Below are 27,202 nucleotides of genomic sequence, written 5' to 3' on the forward strand. Positions count from 1 at the left end.
CGACGGTCTTGCATAATTTGCAGATAACATTTGGTCTGACTACGGTCAGACTTATAATATCCAAAAAACTGCCATACTGGCGAGCTGACTTTCTCTTTTATTTACAATTTCCTCGCTCGCTGCGGCACTCATTTTCTGCTTATGAAGAGGAATCCAGCAGACCAGCCAGGTCTGGCTGCAGTCGTGCACTCTCAGCCGCGCGTGCGCACTTAGACACGAGACAACGATATGGCGCAACCAAAAAGATACTGTTACATGATTGGCTGTTAGCGTGTCACTCCCTACGTTGCTAGGTTACCAGAGAGCGAGTGCCTTTGTTAATGCAACCAAACTTGCTTCGCAACCTTTGTTATCTTCCGACGAAGAATAAAAAATATCGAAGTTTTATCGAACACATTTTTTATTGATATCATTCACGTGTCTATCGCGATACATATCGTTATCGTTTTATCGCCCAGCCCTAACTTATGTTATGTCTAAAATGGAAGTAAAGAGTTGAGAGAGAAACTCTTAAAGCGACAATACTAAACATGATGCCACTTATCATTAAAGGAATAGTTCACCCAAAAATTTTATTTCTGTCATTATTTGCTCACGCACGTTGTCCCAAACCTGTATTAATTTATTTCTTGTGCTGAACACAAAATAACATATTTTGAAGAATGTGGGTTACCAAACGGTCTTATTTTTTAATAGACCCTTTTCACATTTCTGGGTTTCTCAGCAGCTGAAGTCATGATAGATGGGTAAATCTATAATGGTGAATGGGAGACTACCACATATATATTTTTTGCATTCCCATTTGCTCAAATAGCAAAAGAAAAACTCCACGATCATGTTTTCATGACTTTCAAAAAAAACAACTAAAAAGTAGAGAGAGACGGATAATGACAGTCAGAAGAGAGAACGATTTAAAAAACTTTGGAGGATTTATGATACTGATGACCACTGAAACTTGTCAGTCTTGTGAAAAGGGTGTTGTCCTCTCGCTTCTCAAAAAGAGAAAAAGAAAGGAAATATTGAGTCCATCCACATATAGAGAGGAAGTATACTTTGTACGTTGGCTCTGAGAGGTATTGCTACGGATGTGAAAAACACAGAAAATCGAACGCGATCCAAATTTTTTTTTATGACAAACTAAAGTTTCGTGTAAACGTGATTGACAACGTGAGGTCGTATTTATTTTTCAAAATGCAAAAATGTTGGACTCATTTGCCTATTACATTTAACGTGAAACTATTACACTGTAATGTCATTCATCTTTACCAGGATGTCTGGGATGTGTGTGAACGAAAGCGTAGAATATGAGGAAGGCTCTGGCAGTTTTTTGAAAATCTTTCAGACTCTATTCTGGGGGGATCCAGAATATGTTGTCCAGTCCACTATTAGATATACAGTTCCTCTCACCTCAAAGAAGCTCTCCACATATTGCAGCACATAAACTCCACAGTCACTGAAGTTATCCTGCTGGGGCACACGAGGACTCGAGCCCTTCATCACATCCTTCCCAAAACTCCTCTTGGAGCCTTTCTTCACCTCCCACTCCACCTCCAGATACCTGCACAAATACCAGGACAAACACTCACTAATTTACATGCAAACTTACAGCCACTCTCGTTATTGTTTAAAGACGACATGATTCCCACAGAAAAATATCTATTCGTTTAGTAAGTGCATGCAAAAACATATGTGATCAGAAAATCACGTCCATTTAAAGGTTTTATTTTTACTCGTCTGTGTCAGAACAATAACTTACTCTCGTAATGTTTTCACCACAGTCGACCTGGTTGGTCCACGCAGGGAGTCCATGATCAGAATACAAGGCCTGAGGATTTTAATAACATGACAACAAGTGCTGAAAAATAGGAACTGAATTGGAATTTAAAATTCACAATTAAATTCTAAATGTTAAACGACCCTGGTTTGTGTTTCTGTCATTGTTTATAATATACTGGCTTAAAGTAGGGATGTACCGATGTATCGGCTAATAATCGGTATCAGCCGATAAAACTAATTGCTTAAAAACAGCAGATGAACAGGGACTATTTATTTCCTGTCAGTCAAAAGGGGGCAGAAAATGTATCAGAGAGTAACTTGCATGAAGAAAACGTTTCTTGTGTCATATTGTCATATAAGACAATAAAAAGACATTAACACAGCGCTGTTAACGCAGCTTCTATTTGACCCTATGAATCATAATTCAAGCCAAGGTTGCCAGGTCCACGGTTTGTAATGTGTCTCTGATCCAAATATTGCAAAGAGCTTTATGTCATGTCTAAAAAGAAACAAAGTCATCTTTCAAATCCTGTTCTTATTTACCACAAAATGTGAACAATAAATGCAGTTTTAACATAACGTAAACAACATATGTGCGTTACGTTTACATTCAGATCAAAGCATGCACATGTTGTTGAGACAAATTGTTGAATAAAGTCTTTATTTTTGTTTTCTTTGCGCACAAAAAGTATTCTCGTAGCTTCAAAAAAAATTACGGTTGAACCCCTTGGATCACATGAATCATTATAATGATGTCCTTGCTACGTTTCTGTGCCTTGATTCTGGACCCTTGCTGTCTATGGAGTGTGGAGCTCTCCGATTCCATCAAAAATACCTTAATTTGTGTTCCGAAGAAGAACGAAGGTCTTACGGGTTTGGAGCGACATGAGGCTGAGTAATTAATGACTTTAATAAAACTAAAGTATTGGCATAGGTATCAGCAGATATTCTGAATAACCGCCTGTACTGGCTAAGAAATTTCTTATCGGTGCATCTCTAGTTTAAACTCTTCTGTAGCTTTCAAACTGTAAACAAACAGTTAATAATGGGTCATCAAAGCTAACATGCAATTAAAAAGTTAAAGAATTTATTTTTAACACATTTATCTGATTTGATGTAACTGATTCACTCTGTTCTGAAATTTTATATTGAATCAAAATATTTAATATAATGTATTAGCTATGCAAATTTGTTTGAGGAATATTTGCTCTCACTGTTTGCAGATGGTGGGTTTGGACGTCAACTCTGCTTTGTCAAAGCTTCCACTCTCATCGACCAAACTGTCATCTTCACTACACTCATCCTGAAAAAACAGATAACAACATGTGAGAGAGACAGTCAAAACTCCCAAAAATCATCCAAACATTACATTTCGTGTCAAAATCTAATACACACTACACCATAATAATAAACTGTTGTTGATAACTGAAAATAGTATTTTTCCATTATGAAAGTAAGCCTGTTTTAATAATCCGAACTGTGTATTCCAGTAAAGGTTATCTGAAATCAGTAATCAAGTAATCACCAAATGAATGTAATCTGACTACTTTTAGTTAGCTTTAAATGACCTCACAACCTTACATGTAAATATGAAGGAACTCTTGAACAAATTAACACAATGTTGGAAACTATATTTTATTACCATTTCAAATAGTTCCATTGTTGCCTTGTCACAAGCAGTTTGCATGTGTAACCTTTTTATTTACATTTAAGTATGTACAGTACCATTCAAAAGGGTCAATGAGATTTTTTTAATGTTGCTAAAAGCCTCACCAAAGCTGAATTTTCAGCATCATTACTCTAATCCTCAGTGTCATCTGATCCTTCAGAAATCACTCTAATATGCTGATTTGTTGCTTAAAAATTGTTTTATTATTATCAATGTTGAAAACAGTTGTGCTGCTTAACATTTTTGTTGAAACTGTGATCATTTTCTCTTAGAATTCCATATGAAATAGAAAATTCCAAAGAACGGCATTTATTTCAATCTATTAAGAAATCTTTTGTAGCATTGCACAGATAAAAATAAATAAATTAGGGATGCACAATGTTATTGGACTGATATCGGAATCGGCCGATAATGGCTCTAAATATAAATATCGGCCTCAGTCTGATATGAAAAAGTATGCCGATACGTCTTGCCGATAAGAGGAATGGGTTAACTCACATGTGCTCAGGATGTGCTAGTGATTAGATCACTTCAGCAGTGTGGCTCATTCTTGAAGCAAAGTTTTGTCTGAATTAGGGATGTGCGCTACGACTAATTTGACTCGTTTAAACTGAAGTTTTGTATCCGACTAGTCTAAAAGCTAGAAACCCCCAAAAAATGACAAAAGAAAAAAAACTGTGCGTGTGTCTATATAACAGCCTACACTTGAAATACTTAATCTTTGAATCACACTGTCAAATCCCTCAATGAATTCTGCTAAAAATAGGTCACGATTATGCTTGCCTCGCGTTATCATCATTTAATTTTAGGCAGGAGGAAAATAAAAGGAAATATATCGGTATTGGCAACAGTACCGGCCAAAATGAGTTGAAAAATATCGGCGAAAATCCAATATCGTGCATCCCTAAAATAAATATTTACATCCCTACAATATATGCTCACTTTGATGGCTACATTACAAAAGTGAACTCTGATACCACAAACCAAACTGAGGCGACTCACCTGACATGAGCTTTGGTCATCTGAGTGATAGGAGTCATCTGTCCCATAACACTCGATTATTCGGTGCAAACCATCTGGAATAAAAACCAAATGGAAATCAAGCAGTGACACAGCGGCAGTCTGAATTCATTCACTCGTGTGGCTCACATGCTCACCTGTGTACTGCTGCTGTCTGTTCACATCAGCTGCAGATCTGTGTGGGACGGCCGTGTGCTGCCTGACGTCGTCCAGCTCATCCGACCCTCCATCAGTGGGCGGGCTGGAGGAGACAGCAGTGCTATGGGCTTGAGGTTGATGCTGGTACAGCGGGTTTGGCTCAACATGAGCCTTCTCCAGACCCGGAAAACAGATTATGGCGAGATACCAGTGTGCACTAGATGGACAAAGAAAGACAGATAAGGAGATTAGAAGTCTCCATAAAAAAACATGACAATACGCACACCACGCAGCTGATTTAAAATAAATCATAATGCATTTGAAGGACAGTTTAACATGTTAATTTAGTGTGAAATAACCAGTAAATAGATGAATAAAAAATAATTCAAGCTTTCCATTTCCCCCGACCCATACAGAAGTTGATTTCAGAAGTGATTTTCCTATCATCTGAGCAATTTAAGCTTGAAGTATAAGATTCAAGTTTTTAAATAACACAAGCTGATACTACAGGCAATGCCCTTCCCTAAACCACAGAAGACAACCGAAGGAAGACTTTGTCATTCAAATGAAAGTTTGACAGTGCAATGAAAGACATTCACATGCATTCTTCCTTGGGGTGGGCGGTATGACCAAAATCTTATATCACGATATGAGTAATTTTATATCACAATAACGATATATGTCACAATATCATTTTTTTTTTTTTTGCTTTTAATAAGGCTTTTATGATAAAGTTTTTGATACAATAGAATTTTCATAATTCTTGTCACCAGTGTCAATATCACAAAAAACTAAAAAAATTAAATAGAGAAAAACTCAAGCTCACTGAAGATAACTAATTACAAGCAACAGGACAAAAAAACTACAATAAATAAATCCTACATTGTACAAACTAATCAAAAACACTGTGTAAATTAAATTTCTTATTATTAAAGTTACAAAAGTGATTCAGTCAAGAGCAGTGAGAGATTAACATGAATGACAGACAGGAGGGATAACAGGCAGCTTCCCCTTTAAGACCGAACATGCGGATTCAATGTACACGCGTTTTCTTTCTCAGCTGTTTACTTTCACTTAAGACCTAAATGACTGTTTTTATGAGGATACTTGCAAAGATGGGCATTTCCATACATATAAGTATGTGTATTTAATAGTGGTGTCAAAATTAGCGCGTTAACGCATGAGATTAATTTTTTCAGATTAACGCCATCAAAAATTTTACGCAATTAACGCAGGGGCGGGGCTAGGATTGGCCATTCACAACTGCTGCCTCCGTCACTTTTTTCTTGAAAAGGATTGCTTTTATTTAGATGCAGAACGTCTTTATGGCCACATCAAACGGGAGACGTTTCTGAAGCGCGCCAGACGCGAGTCAAACGAGCGCGGAAAAGATACTGTGCTCGTAGCGCTCTTCCAATACACGCACAAAGGTGCCGGCGAGCGCTGTAGCTTGTATAATTTCATATCAAACACAGCGAAAGAAACTACGTGCATGCAATGTCGTAGTTATGCCGTCAGTTAAGGCATGAAGTTACCAAAAAGGCGATTAAAGCTGCCTTAAATCTGTGTGCATGCATGCAATATGTTATATATGCGTCACATTTAAGGACATGTCTCTGAAGGGCACAGGTAAATGTGTCATTTATTATAATGGGTTCGTGTGAAGATTGTTTTAAGTTCACTTAAATTAGAAGTTAAGTCTAATAAATGTTCAAGTTGATAGCTCTCAATTATACTGTAATGCTGAATGGCTACAGTCAATGGTTAAATAGTCAGGGGAAAAAAATATTTTATAGAGACATCAGTTGTATTGATATCAGTGATGCGGGCCTTCAATCACAAAAAAGATGCCATTAAAGAAATATTAAAAATACTGTCTTTATGTTGTATGTACATTGTACATTTGAAGACTGAATGTGAAATTATTGCAATATAAAATTATATTTAAAAACTTTAACGTTAGGTGGGATTAATCGCGATTAATTTTAGAAAAATGTGCAATTAATTAGTTAATTTTTTTGTCAATTGACAGCACTAGTATTTAACCATTCAAGGTCAATAAGCAACAAAAACACTCATGCTCACCAGATTCATGTCTCACAGACAGCGAAAGCATATAGCAATGTTGTTTGCATTTAAATGGCTTAAAATCACTCGTTGCTTAATGTGTGCAAATGATACATTTTCGTGACCACAGCATACCGCCACTTGACATGAGTGCATAACCACGATAATACAAATTTCTACTGGTTAATTGTGTCTACCTCCGTATCGCCCACCCCTAATTCTTCCAATTCCTCATGCAATCGATGGATAAATGGAGATAAATAAACAGTGTCTTACGACTCATTGATGGGCACAAAGATGAAGTCTTTCTGGAAGAGATCCACGTGACGTGTCCATGTCTTCACTCTGTTGTGTTTCCTCTTCTGTATGCTGCAACATTAAAAAGTCACATCTGAAATGAATCTCCGTACTAAACAACAGCACAGTAACTGAGCTCCAAGGAAATGTGAATATTTGAGATGATGACGTGAGCTCACGGTAAGCTGGACGCGTCAACTGTGTTTCTCCGCTCTCTCTGATTGAGTCTCTTATAGAAGAACGAGCTAAACATGTGACTGCGGACAGCATCTTCCTCCTTCAACTTCTCCAAAAACAGATATCTAGTAGCACAAAGTACACAATTATCAGATAATGTTGAATTTATGCCCACTTACAAAAAACAAAACAACTTTCATGAGATGTACAATTTTTTTATTTTTTTATAAAAACACTATTTGGTCATAATTAATATTGACTGAAATAAAGATAATGACTTTAAATAGAAGTCGATGATGACGTCGTTGAGGAACTCTCCGTCGTTCAGACAGTGGAGGTCCTCATTGGTTACAGAGATTCCTCCTTTAGAAGGCGGCGGGGGGTACACCAACAACCTGCACAAACAAACAAAAACAACACCAACTTCAACATATCTTTGGCTTTTTATATATGTATGGAATATTTTATTTCCTGATTTTTTTCTACTGGTTATCGGCTCAAATTTTCACTGGCCTCCCAAAATTGTCAATGGCCCTCAATAATAAAAAAATTATTTTTATTGTTTTTCACCCATGCAACCTTGTACTGTAATAAATAAGGCTGCTACTACACCAACATATTATATACTAATGACATTTCAATAGACTACTAGCCTAACTAATATAAAGTTAATCGAATGGAGTTCTCTTTCACTTGTCATCAGATTTGAATGGTTTAATGTCTTGAACATTTAAATACGAACAAATGTGCCATGTGGCACATGAAGATACAACTGATGTGTTTGGTTAGTCTTACTTAATGATAGGACCAGTGAAGGTTGGCTGGAGCTCTGCCATCTCGTCGTCCTCTTCACAGTACTCCTGGAGCGGAGCAGACACGCGCGCTTGGACGCTCGTCACTGCACAAGTGATGGAGGCTGCTGGGGCTGCATTTACTGTTGCCACGGTAACCGTCACTACCGAAAAGGGTGCAGAGGCTGATAGGGTTGAAGATGAAGGTGTTGCTGATACTACAGCTCTCACTTCTTTAACCTGAGGTGAAGGACAAACATTGGCACCTTTAATACATGAGAATAAAACGCATCAAATCATAATTATCATGATTGAGCGCAACATAAATCACCTTGTCTTTGGAGGCTTTATTGTACTCAACCAGTCGAACGTTAGCCTCATCAAAATTGATCTTCTTGGGGAAATCTGACAGATTGTTGTTTCTGCCGATTTCAGCAAGGATATCCTCCAGAATCACCTGCTCTTGCAATGAGGGGCCGCTCTCGAAAATCAATACAATATACTTCTCATCAGCTGGAGAGCATCAACAAAAAAAGGAGAGGAGTAAGATGTCAGATCAAGTCCAAATACAAGCAATAAAATAACCAACAGAACCAAAAGAAACCAAGAGCATAAAGTGCTCCTGAAACAAAATCACTACCAAAAGAAAGAGTTTTGGACAGTGTCATATGTCAATAAGTCAGTTTCGCTGCATAAGGAGGACCCTATGAAATCCATTTTATTTTCCCCCAAAATCTGTTGATTTTTTTTTGGGGGGGATTCTGTTTTTTTTCCATTTTAATTTTTCTGCAATTAAATTTTTGTAGACAAGAATGGCTCCTAAGTGATTGAGGTATTTTGTTGTTGGATGTAATAATGAACATAAAAGTCGTCATTTACTCCCGACATCTGAGCCCCTGAAGATATTGTGAATTACATATGTTTTTAAAGGGAATGCACCGCCGATCTACATAAATGCATCTATGTTCACACGAATCATTCGTGATCCAGCTTCAGCTACAGAAGAAGCGAGTATAACGGTTTATGAATCTTTGCAAATCGCCTTTCCTAATAATGTGCTAGCTAGCAAGTTCTGCGGCTGAAGTAAACCGTCTCACAGAGAACTGCTCGTCACCCCACAGAAGACAGGGGCATTTAAAGGAACATGCACTAAAACTACTTGCTGTGAAAAGAGCCGTTTTTTGACATTGAGAAATTTCAACCAAAGTATGTTAGACTTTTCATTAAGACCCTGGGCATCTGATGACCTCTTTAAGTTTCTTTCTGTTTGTATATATGACGACGATCATTTTTTTTTTAAAGAAACGGTAAAACGCTCATGAAGTGACTTAGAGAAGTTCTGGAGCAGTGGTCTCAAACTCAATTCCTGGAGGGCCATAGCTCTGCACAGTTTAGCTCCAACCCTAATCAAACACACCTGGGCCAGATAATCAAGGTCTTCAGAGTAACTAGAAACTTCCAAGCAGCTGTGATTTGGAGCTGGTTGGAGCTAAACTCTGCAGAGCTGTGGCCCTCCAGGAATTGAGTTCGAGACCACTGTTCTATGTTTATGTGTTTATGTATTTATATATTGAGGCGGCAGAGGCTGAAAATATGTGTGCAGTTAATGACACTGTGCATCTGCGCCATTCGTTCATAGACGCAGGATATCTGTCATGTTCTGATTTGATTGTACTGGCCTACTTTTGATTTATTCATCAAACTCTGCAAATTCCGTGACATTTTGCGCTACACACTAAATTCCATCTTTATGACCGGATTCCGTCCGCATTTTCCACATTCGGGCCCTACATTAGGTGAAACTTTAATGAAATATCACTTTCAAATAAATGATGCTTGAGCTTTTCAAGGGCCCTATGAAATCGGTTTTATTTTTTCCATTTAAATTTTTCTGGATTCCGTTTTTTTTTTCTCTCATTTTAATTTTGCTAGACTCCTTTTTAATAGTTAAATTAAATATTATCAAAAAGCATATCTAATTAATTAAAATCATGAAACTTATACAATTTCACATCAATTTATTAAAAGTTTAACAAAAAATTACATGCTTAAGGCTCTATGCAACGTTTAATTTTTTTCCCACCATAGGTTTTGTGTTTACCAAATTCTGTGTTTTAGCATGTGTAGTTATTTAAATGCATAAAACAACTAAATTTATTCACAGTTATTCTTAAAACAGCTTTTTGTGCTGCAACAAATTTTGTGTTGTGTATTTAAATTCTGGTTATCAAATGAAGGCATATTTTGACGATCTATTTTTTGGCATATATTTCTGAACGTTTATTTTGAGGGGTTGCTGTGAATACTTTTACATTTCTGTGTGTATCATAGACTGTATAAGACACATGATGCTAGTTTTACCTAAAATGAAACGGTAAAACTGTCATGAAGTGACTCTTACAGCAGTTCTGGAAATGTTCTTCATGTATTTATGTCCTCATTTAGAGATGGCAGACACTGAAATCACCCCAAGCGTCACGCTCTTCAGTATGCGTGTAGTAACCGAAACCGTGTGTCTGCGCCATTCATTCACACAGACACACGCAGAACATGCAAGGTTCATATTTGAAGTGTAATGACCTACTTTCAATTAATTCATTCAAATTGGCAAATTCCGTGACATTCCAAGTTATACAGTAAATTCCGTTTTTATGACTGGATTCTATGATTCAGTCCATGTTTTCCCCCATCGCAGAAATCCTAGGCACTATTAGGCGAAACTTTAAGCATGTATCATTTTCCAAGAATGAACATTTTCAATGATGCTTGAGTCGTTTTTCCAATGACCTTTAAAGATGAAGTGTGTAAGCTTTTTTTGTATGTCAAAAGATATAATATGAATAAGAAAAATCGTAAGGGCATGATGAATGTAAGGGTTGTTTGAAAATATGCTTTATTTTTGTAATTCTGCTAGGTGACACTAGTAGCACAGAAATGGCATACTTTGCTTTTAAGGAGACATTATACAGAATTATACGTAATGTGACGTGACGCTCTGATACTCACTGTTGCCGCTGCAGTCGTACCATATTCCTCCCTCGTCCCGAGACATCTGCAGCTGAGTCTGTAATCGCTGGCACTCCACATCGGTGGTCTGCAGAAACAGGACTGGCAGCTTCTTGACGGTACACCACTCACATCTGGTCAGCTCTGATGACTGCAAGAAAACGCTCTCCAACACATTCATATCTGGACCTTCAACCACAACACCACAGCAAACAAACAACTCAATAAGTCTTATTTTACACAAAAGTCATAATGGTGACTGAATGAACCACATGTAACATTGCTTTCTACTTTAATTTCTTTAAAGAAGCGTCTTACCTTCTGTCTCCAGCTGTATGTTTTCTACTGTAAACTAGGCGAAAAAAAAAAAATAAACAATGAATAAGATTCTCAAAAAGAAAACACACTAGATTTAACATACATTTATGTTCGAGCTTGACTGACATACTGGTTTTACATAGTTTGTAAAATGGTTTGCAATGGTTATTCTTCGAATGCTGCATTTATGATGTATACATTTAAAAATTTGTACTTATTTTTTTACTTACAGTCCATATCTATTGTCACATAATTATTTTTAATATTCTAATAAGGTTCTGCACTATTTTACATTGATTTCTTTAATATTATTGATTTGAAAAACTTTAAAGTCAAATCCTCCGATTCAGCCTATATTAGATTAGTTACCAGAATCTGTAAAATCCACTATTGGTTGAACTCTAATTTAGGTGAATAATTATAGCATGCCTCCAGTGAACTATATCAAGCAAAAAATAACTCATCTGAGACTTTTTGATGGATGCAAGAAGATCATTTAGTATAAAAAAAAAAAGAGAGAGAAAAAAAATTCAATTCTGGACCCTGCAGGTGATATGAATCAGGTTTTTGGTTGATCTCACCACAACAGGTTTGGTGACCATCCTGCGCAGAGTGCCGATCCTTACACTCCTGCAGTCCAGAATAATGCTGCTCAGCTTCTGCATATGACCCATTTTCCTCTTCTTAGGAGATGGATCTTCACACACAGCGTTCCCAAACTACATGAGAATAATATATATATAAATATAATATATACGTATACACTCCAAATATGAGAAATGAGCTAGTGAACACATTCATACTTTCAAAATGATTTTCAGTTTTTCAGAAAAAAAATATTGTAAATTAATGCGAATTCTGCGGATTTGTCATGTTTGAAAAAACATTTTAAAAAACAGAAATTGGTCAGTGAAATGTTGGCAGGGCAAGTGAAAATCTGAAATACTGAGCCCTGATTATACTGGACCAAAATGCAGCATTAAGACAAAAAAAACAAAAACTTAAGACGCAACACTGCTTACTGGATCTTTCATGCTTTTCCTTCTGGGCACCAGGTTTCTCTGGGTTGTCTGTGTGAAAAAGTCACTGCTAGGGTCCTCATGTTCACCCGCTGCTTTAACGGCCGCTTCCACCCGACCACCGGAGGGCGCAGGAGACGAGTGGGCAGAGTCTGCGGGCCTCGGCGACACGCTGTCCAAGCGGCTAACGGTCCCGCTGCTGCTGAAATCATCACTGTCTTCATCTTCGTCACTGGACAGCACAACTGCATTTCATCAAAACACATCTGTATTACTGGTCTCATGGTTAAGCCTATCAAAAATGCTTTTTAACTCACTATAGTCACAATTAAACAGTACAAGAATATTCATAATATAGTAAGTTTATGTTGTGATGGTTAATATTATTAGTAGCATTTATTGTATGTTGCTTTGTTGCGAGTTGTATGCTCTTCTTTTCATCCTTGGGATTGTTGAATGATGTTATGAAAACAAAATAAATCGTTAGTATGACAGCCATATGTAAGCTAAAGGCACAAAGAAATATCGCATTTGAATCTCCTACATATGTGGCAGCACAAATTATATTTGAGATTTGTAGAGGGACAATGTTAAAGCCACAACTAACAATTAATCGATTGATCTTATTTCATTAATCAGATAAAAAAGACTTATGATGAAATCATATATACTGCCCAGTGTTCCCCAAACAATGAAAGAAACTGAAGGCTATGAAAACAACTATAGTGAACAGTCTATCCTATACATATGTGCAGAAAAAAAAACATTTGCAAAAACAAAACCAACTGCTTGCCCGCCGTTTTAAAGTTAAAACCACTACACTTAAAAAAAAAAAAAAAACTTATTTGAACTTGGAGGAACTTGACTAGTTTGTAGAAAGAAAAGTCCTAATTCAAAAACTCATCACCAAATACCAATGACTCGTTTAACGACATGTCCAAAACTGTTGCAACACAGATAGAAATATAATTTTTAAACACATGAATTATATTTCCATCTTTGTTGCCACAGTTTTGGAAGTGCCTCTTTCGGTTCTAAAGAAGGGGGCATCCCAATACTTTTGTCCATATAGTGTCTACACAAGTCATTGGTGTTTGGTGATGAGTTTTTGGCTCAAGGTCTGCATTTAAAGTCACACCAGAGGTTTCTGCTGGGATCAGGACTTTCTGCAGACCAGTCAAGTTCTTCCACACTGACTCAATCAATCATGTCTTTTTGAACCGTGCCTTATACACAGAGACACTGTCCTGTCCAAACTGTTGCTATAAAATCAGAAGCACACAATTCCCTTATTATATGCTTAAAAATTAAGATTTGTACTCATAGAAATGACTAAAGTAGTCAAACTTGTTCATTTGAAGGGGGTGTCCCAATACTTTTGGCAATATAGTGTATGTATTTTAAGCCATTTTAAAGTTTTATTTTTACTATTATTTGCTTAGGTCTATTTTTATTACCACAAAAAATTATATTAGTCGATTAATCGCCAGAATAATCAACCAATTACTCGACTGCCAAGATAATCATTAGTGACAGCACTACTATCAATACGAATAAAGAATCAAGGCAAAGGGGGTACAACCTGGTACTTGCAAGTAGGGGTGTGTGATATTGACAAAAAAAAAAAAATAGTATCTTGATATTTTCTGGGATTTTATCAATAACGATAATTAGACGATATTTTGCTGAGTGTGTTATTGTGCTGATATTTTAAGGACTACCGTGGGCAGCTGACTCCTAAAGTTTTTGATATTCTTCATATTCTGTGTGGTGGTCAGTTCACACTAACAGAAATTAATCTTTTCCAATAAGTTTAAACTGATTTTTAAATGTTATGGGCTTTTTACTTTATAAAGCAATAGGTTACTTGCGTAACCCCGGTTCTCTGATAGCATTAAGTGAGGTGTCTCACTATGGGATACGCCCCTTCCGCGTATTCCTCAGAAGCCCTATTACATTACGCCAGCCCCAATTGGCTGGCAGACGTGACGCTGTGTCTGGGAGTGGCCTCCCCACCCCTCAGTATAAAGGAGCGACACAACGTCACTACGACATTCAAAACAAGCACACCTCTTCCTCGCTTCGCACAGCAAGGAGGGTGATCTGGTGAGACACCTCACTTAATGCTATCAGAGAACCGGGGTTACGCAAGTAACCTATTGTTCTCTTTCAAGCATACGTTTCGGTGTCTCACTATGGGATATCCTAACTCCCGTATTGCCAGATAGCCTGCCTCGAAGTCTCCTGCCAACCACAATACTGCGTGCGGGGCTGAACGAGTCATGACTCGTGATTCACATTCCAACGCTCAATACTGCATGCGCTAAAGTCTGAGCTGTAACGTCCAGCTTATAGAACCTTGCAAATGTATGCGGTGAGGACCAGCTCGCCGCTTCGCAAATATCCTGTAACGAGACTCCTTTAAACAGGGCCCAGGACGTTGACATTCCCCTTGTTGAGTGTGCACGTAAACCAGATGGGGACACAAGACCCTTACTGGAATATGCCAGCGAGATCGCCTCCACTATCCAGTGCGACAACCGCTGCTTAGTAATCGGCTTCCCCGTACGAGGTTTCGCCCAAGATACGAACAGCTGATCACTTTCCCTGAACCCTCTAGTTCTTTCTGTATAAATGCGTAAAGCACGCACTGGACACAATGCATTTAACTTTTGCTGTTCTGATGAAGCAAAAGGTGGTGGACAGAAGGCTCTTAACTCAAGAGGAATGATAGCCTTAACTATTTTGGGCATGAATGCAGGATTAGGTTTCAGAACTACCCCTGCATCCCCAGACATGAACTGCAAACACGCTGAGTGCACTGAAAACGCGTGAATCTCGCTTACGCGTTTTGCCGAGGATAAAGCTAACAGCAGTGCCGTCTTAAATGACAATATTTTTAAATCAACCTTATCCAGCGGCTCAAATGGGGACATGGAAAGAGCATCTAGCACCAATCCCAAGTCCCATGAGGGGGAAATCGGTCTCGACACTGGCAAGGCGCGGCGCGCACCTTTCATAAACCTGCCTACCAAAGGATGCTGCCCCACAGTTTTATTATCAAAACCAATGTGACAAGCAGATATAGCAGCCAGAAACACTTTTATGGTTGAAAACGCTTTCCCTTGGTCTATCAAATCCTGAAGAAATGATAGAACCACTGCCACTGAACACTGAAAGGGTATCTCATGTTTAGTTGCGCACCAGCGCTCGAACACGCCCCATTTGCATTCATAAAGAGACCTAGTCGATGAAGCTCTAGCATTTTGTATGGTTCTAATAACGCTGTCAGGCAGACCGGTTATATTTAAATTGACCCACTCACAGGCCATGCCCATAGTGCCAGGCGTTCTGGATGAGGATGAAAAATCTCCCCCTCTGCTTGTGACAGAAGATCTCTGCGCAGCGGGAGAGACCACGGGTCTTTGTACAGCATATGTATGATCTCCGCTAGCCAATACTTCCCTGGCCACCTCGGAGCTATTAATATCAGTTTTAGTCCCTCCTCCCTCACTCTGTAAAGTGTTGGGGATATCAATGCTATCGGTGGGAAAGCGTAAAGGAGAGTGCGAGGCCATTCGTGCGCCAGCGCATCTATCCCCAGAGGCGCGCTCTGATCTTTCAGGGAGAAAAACAGAGGACACTGAGCATTGTCCTGTGACGCGAACAGATCTACTGTCGCTCTGCCGTATATGCTCCAAATCTGTTCGACCACCTCCCTGTTCAACTTCCACTCCCCGTAGAGAGGATTGCCCCTGGAAAGCAAATCCGCACCCTGGTTCATAACACCCTGTACGTGCGTCGCTCTCAGGGATAAAAGATTGGTATTGCTCCATAAAATCAGTTTGCGTGCTAACATGTGCAAGGGAAGTGATCTGAGACCTCCCTGCCGGTTTATGTAAGCCACAACCGTAGTGTTGTCCGTTCTCACGAGAACATGATGCCCTTTGAGAAAAGGAAGAAAATGCTTCAACGTCAGAAAAACGGCTAGCATTTCCAAATAGTTTATGTGAAGACTGGTCAGATGTTGATCCCATCTTCCATTCACTATCCTGCCCTCGTGAATGCCCCCCCAACCGGACAACGACGCGTCCGTTGTTATCACTTTTCTGGCTCGAACCACGCCCATGAGTACCCCCTGAACCAGAAAGGTCGGGTGTCTCCACTGGCGCAGTGCTAAGACTGCCTCTGACGTCACTCTTACTCTCCTGCGGGAGTGACGTATTGGGTCCAGTCCCTGAGACGCTACCCAGCGTTGAAATTCTCTCATGAACAGTCTGCCTAAGGGAATAACTATCAGGGCTGAAGCCATCAGTCCTAATAGCCTGAGGCATGTGCGAAAGGAAACACTGTTTCCCCTCTGAAAATCGGTCATGCACCGAGTGAATTTTCTCACCCTGTCTTCTGACAGTCGTGCTCTGAATGTCACCGAGTTCAGTGACAGCCCCAGATATGTTATAGACTGTGTGGGAATTAAAACACTCTTTTCGATGTTTAATTTGAAACCCAGTTTCTGTATGTGTTCCAGAAGCATAACTGTGTGTTCTCTCGTTTCTCGCTCTGACTGAGCTGTCACCAGCCAGTCGTCTATGTAAGTAGCGAGACGAATGCCCTTCTCCCTGAGCGGAGTGAGTGCCGCTTCTGTACATTTTACAAACACTCGGGGGCTGAGAGACAACCCGAATGGTAGAACCAGATACTCGTATGCCACGCCGAGGAAAGCAAACCTCAGGAATTTCCTGTGGGGTGGATATATCTTTATGTGAAAATATGCGTCCTTCAGGTCGATTGACGTAAACCAATCGCCATGGCGCACTAATTTTAGGAGTGTAGAATGAGTGAGCATTCTGAACTTGTACTTTCTTAAGTACTTGTTCAGTGCCCGCAGATCTAATATGGGACGAAGAGCTTGAGTCCCTTTCTTTGGGACGAGGAAGTACCTCGAGTAAAACCCGCTGTGGCTCTGCTCGGGTGGGACCACTCTTATAGCCCTTTTGTTCAACAGAGAGGAAATTTCTTCCTGAAGAACATGCTTTAATTTTTCCCGCACCTGAGAATGAATTATCCCTTTGAAATGCGGGGGGGAAGCGGCGAACTGCAGTCGGTACCCGAATTGTACTGTCCTTAGTACCCAGCGGGACCGTGTGCATTCTCGCCAACTGTTTATTTGCAGCGTTCTGGCGCCCTCGTGTGGCTGAGCCGTGAGCGAGTTTGTTGTCTGTACTGCGCATGCGTGGGCATTCAGCGCTCGGACAGAGTTTAAGCGTCTCATCACCCCTAAGGGAGCTAAAGCTCCCCGAGGTGATGTTATGCTGTGGTCTGTCAACGTGTTTTGCAACGTTTTTTGGGGAATTATGTTTTGCAACATGTTTTGGGAATACAATGAAAACTTTATTGAGTTTTGGACATGAAAAATGCTTGTGACTAGTGGGTGGGTGTACACCACTGCACCATCCCTTGTCCTTTTCACTGCTCTGGTTCCCCTGGCCCAACCGGGCTCTATCTTTCCACAGAACATCCGGGAACTTTGGAACTCGTCCACTGTCGAACGCTGAACATCTGGGGGACGGGAGCTCGCGAACGGGGGGGCTTTTGTGCTCCTTTCCCCGGGGAAGACCCCATCAAACTGCCTTCTTCTTCCTCCTCGCTCCCTGAGGATGGGAGTGAGGATGAGGTTGAGGAGCTGGCTGGACCGCCTGAGCTGTTGCAGGCGGGTAGTTCTTCCTAGGCCAGGCAGTTCTCTGTTCCGGGACTCCGCTGTGACCCACTGCATTCACGTTCGGTCTCTGCCGCCGAGGAATGCGATAGCTGGGGGGTGGGCGGGCCGTAACTTGTGCGAAAGTCTGCCGAGGTGGCGGGGGGGGTGCAGTCTGTGCCTTCCGAGGCATACAGAGCTGCAAAGCCTCATCATCCCTCTTCTTTTCCTCGCATCTCTTTTGCATCAGTGTCAACGCCGAGCCAAAAATGCCTTCTGTGACCACCGGTGCGTCCAGGATAGCTTCTTTCTCCCTGTCTGAGAGATTAGCCAGGTTAAGCCAACGTCCTCTCTCTTGGATGACCATTGTGGCCATGGCTTTGCCCGCGGCTTGAACCGCGCACCTCTGAAGACGCAGAGAGAGATCTGTCACTACACAGATCTCTTCCCAGTGCGTCTGACCTGGTATGGTCGACGCTTCGTCCTGCAATTCCGCTTGGTACGCGGTCAGCATAGAGGTAGCGTTCAGCGCCCTGACAGAGAGAGCAATCGCTTTATAAGCGCGTTCCGACATGCTTGACTGGAAACGGTCCGCTTTGGATGGCAACGTCGGATTTGCAGCTGCCGTGTGCTTTGGATGCAAGTGCGCGGCAACTAATGGCTCCATGGGAGGCATTCGGAGAAGTCCTACTTTCTCCATTCCCTCCACATCGAGAGCGGATCCTCCCTGCACGGGTAACTTGCTGGTGAACGGTTTGTCCTTCCAGGTCACCGCAAGCTCCTCCAGGAGCTCTGGAAACACAGGAAGGAGCTGCCGTGCTGCCCGTTTCGCCCTCGGCAGCCGCTTACCCTCATAGCGAGACTTTGCAGTCTCTGCTACCACGGTCGGCCACGGAATATTTAGTTTCTCTGCAGCGCGTTTGCACACATCTTGCAGATCCACACTGAGCAGCGGGGATGGTGCCCCATCCGCATCTTCCGTGGTCCCCGCCGCGGCGAAGGGTTGTGCCGTGTGCGCAGGGGGAATGAAAGGGGAGTCCTCGAAATCTTCCTCTTCTTCAGAGAGAAGAAAGTCCGATTGTCCCTCTTCCTCGAAATCGAGCGCGTCTTCTTCCTCGTCCGTGCTAAACACACTGGTCAGAGGGACGCAAACGTCAAGCTGTTCACCCCATGATAAAGCTGCCGTGGTGGGCAGCTCTACAGGGATGGATACCTGCGGAGTGGCAGCTGGAACGGGGCTAGGCGACATGAGGGGATCGTGGCCTGACAGGCTAGCTTGGCGTGCTAGCCTGCGACGAAGGCTCTTCGTAGTGAAGCGTGCGCAGTGTTCACAGGAACCGGGGTTCTCGATCGCCATTTGGGCATGTTTCAGCCCAAGACATGCAGAGCAGACCTGGTGTGTGTCTTTGCATGAAATTTTGTTCCCGCATGAACAAAGTCGCACAGCATCTCCCTCGCTAGCCGGGACAGTCTGCATTGCAGCAGCCATCGTAGTATCGAACACTCCTTGCAATCGGCTGGAATGCAAAATTGAAGGAGTCAGGCGAAAAAACGGCGTGGTGGCCAGTCGTTCGTCCGAGAGTTCGTTAAGGCTTCTGGTGTGAAGCGAGAAGAGGTTTTTGAATGTCGTAGTGACGTTGTGTCGCTCCTTTATACTGAGGGGTGGGGAGGCCACTCCCAGACACAGCGTCACGTCTGCCAGCCAATTGGGGCTGGCGTAATGTAATAGGGCTTCTGAGGAATACGCGGAAGGGGCGTATCCCATAGTGAGACACCGAAACGTATGCTTGAAAGAGAACCATTTTTTTCTAAAAGTGTCCATTATCTTTTGAGTCAAATTCTTACATTCAGTGAATTTGAATAATAAGACATTTGGGCTGTTACCAAGCAAATTAAATCAGTATCAACTAGTGCTGTCAAATGAGGAATCTCGATTAATCGCATCCAAAATAAAAGTTTTTGTTTGCATAATGTGTGTGCATGTGTGTGTGTGTGTGTGTATATATATATATATATATATATATATATATATATATATATATATATATATATATATATATATATATAAAAAATACATACATATACAGTATATATTTTGAAAATATTTACATTTACATGTCTATATTTATATTCATATAATTTATATTATAAATAAATATTTTCAATATATAAACAAAATATTCTTCTGAAATATATACATGCATGTGTGTGTATATATATATATATATATATACATAATAAATACACACAGTACATAGACATACATTATGTAAACAAAAACGGTTATTTTGGATGCGATTAATCGAGATTAATCATTTCACAGCACTAGTATCAACAAAATTCATCTTTGCAATGCAGAGGAAACACAGAAGCTGTATCTGAATGGCATTTACACACCGTTTAATGCAGGACATGAATGCTTTTAAACTAATTACAAATGCATAAATAATGTTTTGATATATTAAACATAAAATGTTGAATACTGATATTTAAAATTATTTAAGGGGTGCATAACATACAGTTTCATTCAATCTCATGTTAATCTTGAGTACCTATAGAGTAGTATCCTTCATATCTCCAAAAAGTCTTTAGGTTTATCATATTTATAAAAGAAAGATACAGCTTTACGATTCTCTCTGAGCTCCTGGAGGCGTGCCGTGGGTGACGAGCACTTGAGCGCCGATCACGAACAAAACACATTTGATGCCGTTTCACTTACCGTCAGCAGTTCTGAATCATGACAGGGATCTTTTATAGCTGGGACTGCTATCATACTGCTGTCATACTTCCAAATAGTTTTTTGAAACGTTGGCCATGCTTAGCATGAGAATCCAGCTCTTTAACAGTGTAAACAACTCTGAATGCATGAAACAGCATTGTACCCCGTTTAAACAAGAAAACAATGATTTAAATGTGAAATTAAAACTGCCAGCAGGTGGCAGCAAGTCAGTGTTAATAAGCGAGTCATTGCGATTGAACCGAATCATTTAAACGGTTGATTCATTCAGGAACGAATCACCGTCATGTTGCTCAGAGACGCGAAACAGTGCTGTGGCTGTGTTTGGAATTATTTTTGTTGTTGAAAGAGAGCAAAAACAGTTATTGAATGGTTAAAAAAAAAAAAAAAAAAAAAAAATGTTTTGGAGGAAAAAAACGTCCTCCTTCGTGTGAAATTGATTAACTATATGAAGTGGTATAAATATATACCTTTTCTGCCCCCATCTCTTGAATCTGTGATCATTCTAAATGCATTTTGTTAGACTGAATCATGAGCACTAATATACGCGCACTAGTCTAGACTTCACGTAATGTATGTGCACTATATAGGGTTGTTTTGAATGTTTTTTTGCAAAATACTCGATAATGTCAAATTGCATACGATCGTTAAAACAACAATTACGATATTATCACAGACGATATATATCGTACACCCCTACTTGCAAGGTGTTCATAAAGTGGCCAGTGAGTGATTTCTACTGAGCTTTTAGTCCTTGTTAATGATAGGGTATTGCTAATGGGGCAGGCAAACTGAAACCTAACCAACAAATGTTTGACATGTTGATCATAATGTGATTTGTGATGTAAAAGGGTGAAGTGTGGTATACTTACTGGGGTCATTTAATTCACATGGTTTGGTGATCTGATGTTTCTTGCCGCCAGCTTGCTTGAATCCATTACACACTGAGCCTCCAGAAGTGACGACGAGTCTTCCATTGTGAGGAAGCAGCATGCCTCCATGTGTGATCCGCACCGATGGATTCATTACAACGTCTATCTGTTGAGAGAAGCCCCCAGAGGTTCTGATCTGAAGGTTGGGCGGCTGCGAGCGAATGGAGGGCCGAGGGAGCAGCGCTGATGTAACGGCAGGAAGGGGCAGAGTCTCAGCAGGTAGGATATATCCACAGTGGTCACATTTTACATGGTCCTCACTTGGTTGGCCACATTCACCACAAACTGTGAGGTAATCATCAGGCTGAAGGGACTGCTGGATGTGGAAAGACCCGAAAAATATGAACATCTTTTACTCTTAATATAACACAAAAATGAACATTTGCAGGGTTTTACAAAGGTGAATGTAAGACTAAAGGCCCCGATATACTTCAAATCAAATCGAAGAATGAACTGACATGACGTAATTTGAACAAAATCAGGCTGCAACGAAGTTCGTTTTCAGTTCGTTTCGGCAGTTCGAAACAGCTCACCAAAGCGAGCTTTTTACCATTGGTCCGTGGCGATTACGCAATCGGTGGGTGGGTTCGGGAATTCCACCTTTGACGTGCGTTTTTTTTTTTACCTGGTTCATTTCTCATTGAACTGAGGTCAGGCAGGAGAGCAACATCTCCAAGTCACTAGCAACATAAATACACTGTCGAATAGCTGAGCTGCCACAAATATATCCGCACCTCTACAATCGCTCGCGGAGAGACTTTAAGCATTTAATTCCTAGAAAGAAATCGCAACGAAGCTTGGTGTCGACGACCCAGAGTTATGCAAAAAGTGACAGAGAAACATCAGATAGTTTTCCAAAGCCATGAAAAGAATGAAACGAAAGAGTAACGATATAAAGTAGCAAGAACTCATCACCCTACATGCGTTTCAAATAAATGTTACACCATACTGCTGTTGTTCTTTCAATGAGCGAATTTAAAAGGTATACAATAAACGAAAAGCCAAAAGAACATACAATAATAAACCTTTATTTTTATCAAATCATGACACCACATAAAATATAAAAATGTGTAATAATTTATCCAGTTTAATAAAAGACCTAGACACACCATCATTGAATCGCTGTTGTGTTTAGAGGATACGCGCGAGCATCGCGACATGTTTACATTAACATTAAGTGGAAATGTTCGAAAACAGTATACTGTCGCTCAGCCTTTTCGAACTTACTTTTGCCCCCAAACGAAGAATAAAAACTAACTTAGTTTGAAGTATATCGGGAAGAACAAGAACAAGTAAAAAAAAAATGTAAGGAATAAATGAAAGGAAATGTAATATCAATACACCTCAGTCAGTATAACACCGTTTTTAATTTCTGACAGGAATAAAAAACGAAGCTGTGAGGGACTGAAGTACAGTTTGTTCAATGGATTACTGTACTGTTGTTTAACAACATACTGATTATTCACCTGAGGAAATGGCTTTCGGGGACAGATAAAAATCTCGGTCGATCCCTCACCACTTCGTTTTCATATCTGCAATAAATTCAATATGATGCATAACTGACTAAGGTCTATGTTCTCTAAATGTAAACAGGAGTACACAACGAGTTATGAGTATAATCAACCCTTCAAAACTTGAATTTAATCCATTAATTTAATTTATTTTACAACAACAACAAAAATAGCTTCAGGCTTGAATACCTCTGCCCTCAAACACTTAAATATGGACATAACTTTTACTGTGTCTTCTGATTACGCTGCAAAAAAAAGCAACGTTCTTCAGAATTTGTGTCTCGTTGCCAAGCGCAAATGTCTAAAGATTCTAAAATCAAGATACATTTAAGTAAGAAGCAAAATAACAATGTTTTCTGTGAAAGTGAAAAAGAGTGGCCTCAAGAACACATTTGCCAGTGGCCTCAGAAATTCATGAAAATGTTTTCATACCCAACTGAAATTTATTGTGTTCTTGTTTTAAGCATAAGCTCACTTAATTTTGTTCAGTTTCAAAGAAAACGAGACTTAATATCTTCATTTTGCAGCTCTTGTAAATGCATCATAATTTAAAGGCATTTGGTCATTTTATTTGGAAAGGAAGTCAAAAATACGGAGGACGATTTACAATGCATGCAACATTTGTCCTGAATGCCATTTATTTAAGACTTTCTAGTCTGATTTAAGAACTTTTTAGGACCCTAATTTGTGTTAGGGCCAATTAAGACTTTCAGGACCTATTTAGGACCCGCAGGAACCTTCATTTGACTTCTGAATTACCCCCGTCTGAATGCAGAGGTATTGTCTCACCTCAACTGGTTTGCCCACAGGAACAGGACTATCGTTCATCGGCCGCCGTTTCTGATGGACACGCTTCTTAACACTGATGTCTTCTGAATCTAGTGATGTACAGTAGAACAACAGTCATGTACTTCAACTCATCATCATATGATCAAGTGCTTCGAAGATCTCCAAAGGTCTCAAAGCAAATCAGATTAATCACTACTAACTTTTCAGTAAATGTTTTCTGCAGATAATGAGAAAACTCAATGGTTCTTCATCTGCTCACCTGAAATCTCGGGACAGGTGAGAAGAATGCTGTCCAGCTCAACTCTTTGGATCATATCGGATCTGCAGGAGAGAAACATTGGCAGACAGCATAAGTACTCTGAAATACATCAGATCCACTCCAGAAATGTCACAGCTGTTCTCCCGGGTTCAAAACAAATGAAGCTCTATCAATAGGATAGAGCTTGACTTACTGAACCTGGAAGAATATTTTAAGGTGTAAGAGAAAATGCTGTACATTACATTAACAGACTATGCAAAATACTGTATGTGGCGAGCCACAAAATGCATTTCAGAACAGAAGTGGGTGACACTTTCGTAACAGGAAGGTCACATGCACCTGATTTTAAAGGTTTTTTTGAGCAGCCAAGAAAGTGAATGAAGCTTATTTGACCAAAAGTACAGATATAAACGCAGCTAAGGCTTGTCATGATTACCTGCTCTTGAAAACGGCATTACCAACAGCTTACTGTTAACTAGACAATATTACTCCCAATGCACGCATTTCTACTCAATCTATATCAAACATGTGAAGCTGAATTATCCAATTTATTGGGTGAAGTCAGCTCATCCAGCGTCATACCTTTGCTCCAACTTTCTGATTGGAGCAGAGAACTGTGTGTGTTGGAAGAGCCGTCCCTGAACCATGACTCCTTGGGACGGCGCTGGACTCATTATCACGAGGCTGGTTCGACTGGGGAGCGGAGACACACTCACTGAATGAGCTGCTTCACTGGGAGACCATCAACAACATCACAGGGCATGAGTATATACATTCAATAGAAATAAAAGGATTTCGAAAATCTTGAAGAAAACTAAATAAATGAAGATAAAAGATCTTGTAAATGAAATGCACTACTAATTCATGGAATTATTAAGTCCTTAAACTAGAATAATTATAGGACTACATTTGATTTATTTCCCATTTGCCATAGGCTACATGAACATGGTTAAACAATTAATCATGAGTATTTTAGCTCAAATTGCAATGACGATTATTAATCATGATTTTTGACATTTTAGAAATTTCGTTTTACATTTCATCAGAATTATTGCACTTTCAAATCAAGAGAGCATTAACTTGCATGATATATTTTTACCTCATCTAGTTTCCTAATGTTTATCATGTAAATTAACACACTTTACACTAAGAACAATTGTACAAAAAGCTTCCCTGAATAGCTAAACAAACGTTTTTTCTATATTGTATAATGCTACATTCAGAAACCGCAATTGCAAACAACATTATAGAGAATCATGTTCTGATTTATGTGTTTATCACTGAGGTTCGCGTACAGATTTAGTCACAGCAACAATGCAAATGACCACGTGAAAGAAAACATATTACACTTTCATTTGGGCAGATCACTAAACTCTAATTTGCATGTTTGCTGCTGTTTTCAGCTCATTAGTTCTTGTGCATGGTTGCCAGGTTGTGAATTTAAGTAAAACGCTACCTTTTAAGAGAAAAGCACTAATTGGGGGATGTAAACTTCTGAAATCTGGCGGTGAAAGCTGGTTACCAATGCAAGATAACAAAATGTCAACTGAAAATTTATTATTTTTAGAATATTAACCAGAGGGCATACATTTTATGCTTAAATAATTGAGAGAATTAGACATTTAAATAAGATTAATTGTGCAACCCTAATACATGTACACACACACACAAAAAACACACACAATACAATTGCAATACCTAAGCTTGCCGGTTCTGCTGAGTGGCCTTAATTGATTTGGACGTCGTTCATGAGTCTCCATAGACCCATTAGCACTGAAGCGCTTCATGGATGAAGTCTGCCAAGGACAGATCAGAGTGCTCAGGTTATAAGGTCACAGCTCAACATATGACAGACCAACCCTAACAACCATCAAACCAGAACTACTCCATAGGGACAAAAGAATGTTGTTTTATACCATTTTGCATTTTAATTTAACCTTTGTATATTCCAGTCATTTTAAATGTTACATCATATAATGACATTCTAGAAAATTAAAATTGTCCTTTTTCCCCCACTCCCACAAAGTGATGACCAGTGTTGGAGGTAATGCATTACAAGTAATGCGAGTTACGTAATCAGATTACTTTTTTCAAGTAACTAGTAAAGTAGCGCATTACTTTTTACTTGACAAGAAAATATCTGGGAAGTGGGAACTAAACGTCTTTTCCAAATTAAAATATACAGTCGCAAAGAATTATTTATAATCATGGACCATAAGCATCACTTGGCCACTGAGTGTAGTTTGGGCCCCTCCTCAATGAATCCTATAAATGTTGTCATATGTCTTTCACACATCCAGTCTGTTTTTTTTTCATTAGTAACATGCAATTTTACTTTCTTGCATTTGTTATGTACACAACAGGTTAAGTAAAAATATGCAAGAGTATAAATATAGCAAAATGCTCCTCTTTATACTTATTTTTCTAGCTGATTGATGAGCTTATGGATGGCGAATGGTTATTCGTCTGAGGTAAATGTATTGTTACGTGGCAGTGCTCACAAGCTTTACACGTTTTCCGCAGTCTGACACAGAATGAGCGATTACATGAGACATTTCAGTAGGTTGTACTCTAGGCTCTCTTATAAAACTGCCGACCTTTTGATGTTAATTCATGTTCATTTCGAGTTCAGGTCATAACATGACTTAAATATATATAGTTCATATTTTTGGTCGCAAATGCAACCGTTTTAGTGTCAGTCTGGGGCCCTGTGTAATAATTCCAGAGCAAATGACCTACTGTTTTTCTGCAAACTCCGTGATCATTTGAATGCAAATGTCTGCGATTGTGACAATATTTCACAGCGCATTTCCTTGTGTGTTTTGGCCAATGTGAACTACCGTAGACACTCTTACAAAGCGGAGTTGAACATGAACAAGCAAAGTATACTTGAGGTTTCATGCATGCATAGTCATGCAACAGTCAAATATACACAAAATGTCTGTCTTGGTGAGTATTTACATATGAAGACAGTCAGTTATGCCTTAAGTGAACATAATTG

General features: G+C 39.7%; 1 protein-coding gene across 1 annotated transcript in view; it reads right to left on the reverse strand.

Annotated features, from left to right (window-relative positions):
- Window positions 1-27,202, reverse strand: part of LOC306843653 (sentrin-specific protease 6-like) — a 37,312-nt gene that overhangs the window by 1,810 nt on the left and 8,300 nt on the right. Inside the window, 19 exon segments of the mRNA XM_079375246.1 lie at window positions 1,408-1,558; window positions 1,757-1,825; window positions 2,991-3,079; window positions 4,448-4,521; window positions 4,603-4,820; window positions 6,947-7,039; window positions 7,147-7,269; window positions 7,423-7,539; window positions 7,940-8,175; window positions 8,267-8,448; window positions 10,942-11,130; window positions 11,260-11,293; window positions 11,841-11,978; window positions 12,282-12,523; window positions 21,583-21,958; window positions 23,943-24,031; window positions 24,202-24,263; window positions 24,784-24,933; window positions 25,900-25,997. Coding sequence (XP_079231372.1) covers window positions 1,408-1,558; window positions 1,757-1,825; window positions 2,991-3,079; window positions 4,448-4,521; window positions 4,603-4,820; window positions 6,947-7,039; window positions 7,147-7,269; window positions 7,423-7,539; window positions 7,940-8,175; window positions 8,267-8,448; window positions 10,942-11,130; window positions 11,260-11,293; window positions 11,841-11,978; window positions 12,282-12,523; window positions 21,583-21,958; window positions 23,943-24,031; window positions 24,202-24,263; window positions 24,784-24,933; window positions 25,900-25,997 — 2,730 coding nt within the window.

This window comes from Barbus barbus (assembly GCF_936440315.1).
Source record: "Barbus barbus genome assembly, chromosome: 24".
Taxonomy (NCBI): Eukaryota; Metazoa; Chordata; class Actinopteri; order Cypriniformes; family Cyprinidae; genus Barbus; species Barbus barbus.